Here is a 5628-nt window from a genome sequence, read left to right on the forward strand (position 1 = left end):
AAAAATAAAGAAAATGTGTATTGTTTGGTGTGTAGGCTTATATATAGCAAAACTAATTTGCCCAACTAAAATCAAAGCTAGAGAAAAACAATATATAGGCTTGGTCGACGAACGTGGATGTTTTGCGTTGTTGCTTAATTATTGGCATTAATTAATGAACAACCACTTTTGAGTACCAGGAGTACGTAGTTTTACCAATCAATATCAAATTATGTATGATAGCCACCTGATGATCATACAGTACACACGCAGATATATATATATATATATATATATATATATATATATATATATATATATATATATATATATTCCAAAGTAACTCATTCGATATTCCAAAAGAAAAAACAGCTGCAGTAAAGGGAATTAGAAGCATGGCATCTAGAGATCAAAATTCAAGTGACTCTACCAATATTGTTCGAAGATCTGCAAATTACAAACCTACCATTTGGCACTACGATTATATCCAGTCATTGAAAAGTGAATATGTGGTACATTTTGCTGTTTATACTGTTTACTACTGGTCTTAGAATTTCTTGTATATATATATATATTTAGATTATCGGTAATAATTAAGCTGATATGAAAATTGGATTATCAGGGAGTTTCATACACCAGAAAACTTGCTAAGCTGAAGGGAGAAGTGACGATGATGTTTCATAAAGTGTTGGAGCCTCCGAAGCAACTTGATCTTGTTGATATCTTGCAAAGACTTGGAGTGTCTTACCACTTTGAGGATGACATAAGGAGGATATTGAAGGAAATATGCAATACTAGTACTCATAATGGTGATGTGTGCAAGGAGAGTTTATATACCACAGCACTTGAATTTAGACTGCTAAGGCAAAACGGATATAATGTTCCTCAAGGTAAAGTGGTAAACAACATATGTTGATTTTTCAATATATATAAGAAAGAGATCTTACACACAATAGCCCTCAAATAGTGATGATAATATTGTTTTTTTAATCTTTTTTCAATGTATATATATACATGGAACTGTCACCCATTATTTAAAGTTAATAATGGGTGAGATTTGTTTATTGCAGAGATTTTCAGTAGTTTAATGAATGAAAAGGGAAATTTCAAGGAATATCTTTGTGATGATATCGAGGGAATGTTGGCTTTGTATGAAGCCTCATTCCTTTTGATAGAAGGTGAAAGTATCATGGAGGAAGCTAGAGAGTTTGCAACCAAACATCTGAAAGAATACGTGAACAAAAATAATGATCAAAATCTTTGTGCAAGGGTGAACCATGCCCTGGAGCTTCCATTGCATTGGAGGATGCCAAGGTTAGAAGCGAGGTGGTTCATTGATGTATATAAGAGCAGGGAAGATATGAATTCTATCTTGCTTGAGCTTGCAGAATTGGATTTCAACATGGTACAAGCAGTCCATCAAGAAGACCTAAAAGAAGGGTCAAAGTAATAATCATTATTATCCTCATTTTTTTTATTTGCATCACAACAAGATTAACTACGAAGATCTTTACTTGATATACAATTCAAAAGATAATAAAATGCATTGCTTGAGTTCTAAAATTGATATGGCTTTCTTTGGTTCATATAAAGTTGGTGGAGACACACTGGTCTTGGAGACTTGAGCTTTGCAAGGGATAGACTGATGGAGAATTTCCTATGGACAGTGGGAGTATCATTTCAACCTGGCCTTGGATATAATAGGAGAGTGTTAACAAAAGTCAATGCACTAATAACAACAATAGATGATGTGTATGATATATATGGCACGTTGGATGAACTTGAGCTTTTCACAGATGCTGTTGAGAGGTTTGTATTAACCATTAATGGTATTGCAAATCTAATGCTTAATATATATATATATATATATATATGATTTACCTTTAGTGTAATGTTTGTGGTTCCAGATGGGATGCCAATGCAACGGAAAAACTTCCTTATTATATGCAACAATGTTTCCTTTCTCTTCATAATACCATTAATGAAATAGCTTTTGAAAATCTCAAGGAGAAAGGATTCAACAACATTCGATACCTTAAAAAAGCAGTAAGACCTTGATTTATAATTCATAATCATTTCTTTACTAACATTTTTTTTCTATGTATTATATATATATATACTTCCTCTAGTTCATTGCTCTACTATGAATATTTCAGTGGGTAGATTTATGCAAAGCTTATCTGTTGGAGGCAAAGTGGTATTACAATAGTTATACACCAAGCTTTCAAGAATATATTGAAAATGCATGGGTTTCAATATCAGCACCAGTTATATTGGTGCATGCTTATTTTGCTGTCACAAATCCAATAACTAAGGAATCATGTGATTTCTTGGAAGCTGAGTATCCAAATATAATTCGATGCTCATCAATGATTCTACGACTTGCGGATGATCTTGGAACATCTACGGTAAGCAAACGGCCGTATATACTATCTTAAGAATTTCATCAAGAGTTGTTTTACCACATGACATGAACATATATAGATTAACATCAATCTATATATATGTGCATGCATATATGTGTATATGTGAGTGTATATGTTTGTGTTTCTTATCTCATCAGGATGAGCTAGAAAGAGGTGATGTTCCTAAATCAATCCAATGTTACATGAATGACACCGGTGTTAGTGAAGAAGATGCTCGGAACTACATAAGGTCTTTGATTAGTGCAACTTGGGAGAAGTTTAATAAAGAACGCACCGTTACTTCACCCTTCTCAAAAACGTATATTGAGATCGCAATGAACCTTGGAAGGATGGCTCAATGCATGTACCAATATGGAGATGGTCATGGTAGTGCTGAATCTGAAACTAAGGATCGCGTGTTAGCATTGCTGATTCATCCCATTCCTCTGCCTAAGAATATTGATGGATGATCATGATTGATACATAGAAATAATACGTGATTGAAGCTTTAAGCTCACAATTATTAATCATAATAAATCACATAAAAGTTTTTCCTTTTCTTTTTAAATTTGGAGAGTAGATGCATCAAAGATTAGCAGCTCAGCTGTACTTCACTAATGATGCACAAGTATTAAATAAAAGTGAGATCATATATGGGTGACATATATGTAGAATTCTCCAATAAATAAAATTATTTGTTTAATTAGAAAAGTTCATTAATGTTGTTTTTGTTCATTTATAAACAAGGTATTCTAAGAGAGGTGGAAATGTGGATTGGACAATGCTTAATGTGCACCCCATATATATATGCACACTAGTGTGCGCAAACAAATTTTTTTATTTTTATTTTCTTTTTTGGAAGTATTTTTTCAACATCCTTACTCATTAAGGAATATATATATATATTTATATATATATATATATATATCATGATCAGCGGACACATTTACTTGATATATCATGATCAGCGGACACATCCTTTCTCAACCTTTAAGTCCATGGAAACAGTTTTGCATATCTAAATTCTTGTTTTATTTACATCCAAAACTAAATGTATATTTCAATTTGCATGATCGGTACTAAAGAACTAACCGTTACGTACGTAAGCGGAAAATTGTGAGAAATGCATGTTTTATAAATAACTTCCAACACATTCTGGAAAAACAGAATAAAAATGCCATAGAAACAAGGTTTCAGTTCTCCTAATCGTTGTTACTCTCGTTTTTAATTTTTGCGAGTAATTTTTTTTTTTAAAATATATTTTCTGTTTATTTTAATAATGAGAATATAGGAAAATAACTAAATGAAAAAAAATAAGAAACTGAAATTTTTTAAGATTTAAAATATGTTTAATTAATTGGATTGAAGGTGAAAAAACTTTTGAAAAATATATTTTGTTTTGTGAGCTTCATCTACATTTCTTATTAATACAATTTATATACCTTAAAAAGAAAAAAACTTTTGCAGATAGACTTTGGAAAGCGTGATTTACATAAAATATATCAATACATATGTGTAAAAAAGTGAGGTTAACCATTGAGAATGAAGCTCATTTTTTTTTTATATTTATTTATTTATTTAATGTAAGTTATACTATTCTAGTAGGATTGTAAATGAGCCGAGTTGAGCCGTTTGCTCAAGAAATTTGAGCTTGAGTTTGAGATTAATATCTTATTAATTTTGTTTGGGGCACGGCTCGGTGAGCATGCAGCGCTTCCAACTCGAGCTGAGCCATCTTGGCTTAGGTTGTTTATGTTTTGAATAAAGTCTAATAACTAAAAATAGAGAAATTGTAAAAACAATTCAAATTTAATTAAATTTTTACAACTAACAAATAGACCTTCCATTGAATTAAAAAATTGATCTTCTTTTTCATCCTCGATTATTTGATAATTTCCACAAGTGCAAATCCTACCTTTTATAGGCCCAAAAATTCTTTCACAAAATAATACATCCTTTTTAGGTTTATTGGTTTTGTAATGAAAAGTATAGGGTTTTTTGAACCTCTCCAACTATCTCCCTATTGGGTAGGATTTTATCGGCCTAAACATGCACTTATTTGTTGAGGATAAATTGATCCAATTCGGAGTATATAACTAGGGATTGTATCCAATATTGGCATATGTGACTAGAATATTTAGGTTACATGATATATATATATATACATTTAATTATAAAAGTTGCTATGCTTAGATTGTTAATATATATATACACATTCATCGACATATAAACGAGCTTTAATCAAGTTGAGCTAAGTCATATATTATTATCCTTATATCTTTACATCATCAATGATAAGCGGTAGCATTAGATCATGTTTATTGCCATTACTAAAAACCTGTCGACAACATCCGTGAAAAGTTCAAGTTTATCCAAAGTGCTATATACATCATACACATCATCTACTATCATCATCAGTGTATGCAACTTTGTTGCCCTTTTCCTCTTATATCCACATTGATGTTCAAATGATGTTCCCAATGACCATTGGAAATTCTCCACCACCCTATCTCTGTCAAAGCTCATCTCTCCAAGGCCATTGCTCCACCATATTTGAATGAGCCAAATAAATAATTTAAGTTTTTGAACTTTGTAGTGAGACTTATCATGAATTCTGTAAGCTCAAACAAGCTGACAGGGTTCATATCTTCTCCTCTCCTATATGCATCGATGAACTGCACCAATCTTCCAAGCTTATCATTCTCCAATATTGCACTGGAAGCTCTAGGGCGTGGTTCAACATCTCACAAAGATTTTTATCTTTGCTTTGCTTCATTAAGAGTTTTTAAAAGCATGTACTAGCCGCTATGATAAGACTAGTACACCAAATAAATTATGTAATTAGAAATGACGCATTAAATTTAATGTGGAGCAGGTGTTATTCGATCATACCATGGACACCAAATCAATGGAAAATTTAATGGAAAATTCGATCATACCATGAAGATCAAATAAAATTAATGTGTGGAGCAGGTGTTATTTGATCATACCATGAAGACCAAATCAATGGGAAAATTTAATTTGATGCATTTTGTTTTTTTGTTTTTTAATCTTCAATCAAACTTGCATTAAAATTAAATAGGAGAGTATAAGAGATGGGGCTGGGGGACCTCGACAAGAAATTCTATTACAGAAATTGTTGTGCATACACACAGAACAAATAAAAATAAATAAGCAATGAGACCAATAACTTGGGCTCGGTCCTTTGTGGAGGAGAGAGGGCCGGTAGTGAAACCGAGATCCG

The 5628-nt window shown here is 31.9% G+C and overlaps 1 protein-coding gene across 1 annotated transcript; it reads left to right on the forward strand.

Annotated features, from left to right (window-relative positions):
- The first annotated feature begins 324 nt into the window (after positions 1-324).
- Positions 325-3100, forward strand: LOC122309587 (myrcene synthase, chloroplastic-like). The gene is made up of 7 exons (XM_043123114.1): positions 325-491; positions 602-869; positions 1050-1425; positions 1573-1788; positions 1887-2025; positions 2136-2387; positions 2543-3100. Exons 1-7 carry the CDS (start codon positions 375-377, stop codon positions 2852-2854), a joined length of 1680 nt encoding a protein of 559 aa, XP_042979048.1. The 5' UTR covers positions 325-374; the 3' UTR covers positions 2855-3100.
- Positions 3101-5628: the final 2528 nt, after the last annotated feature.

Source organism: Carya illinoinensis, chromosome 5, assembly GCF_018687715.1.
Source record: "Carya illinoinensis cultivar Pawnee chromosome 5, C.illinoinensisPawnee_v1, whole genome shotgun sequence".
Taxonomy (NCBI): Eukaryota; Viridiplantae; Streptophyta; class Magnoliopsida; order Fagales; family Juglandaceae; genus Carya; species Carya illinoinensis.

What these genes read in the sequence shown, in the direction of transcription:
- LOC122309587 (XM_043123114.1), top strand. Translation starts at nt 375, where the DNA reads ATGGCATCTAGAGATCAAAATTCAAGTGACTCTACCAATATTGTTCGA. An exon ending in GACCTAAAAGAAGGGTCAAA is followed by an intron (nt 1,426 to 1,572) that starts GTAATAATCATT and finishes GTTCATATAAAG; the next exon opens with TTGGTGGAGACACACTGGTC. An exon ending in TTCACAGATGCTGTTGAGAG is followed by an intron (nt 1,789 to 1,886) that starts GTTTGTATTAAC and finishes TTGTGGTTCCAG; the next exon opens with ATGGGATGCCAATGCAACGG.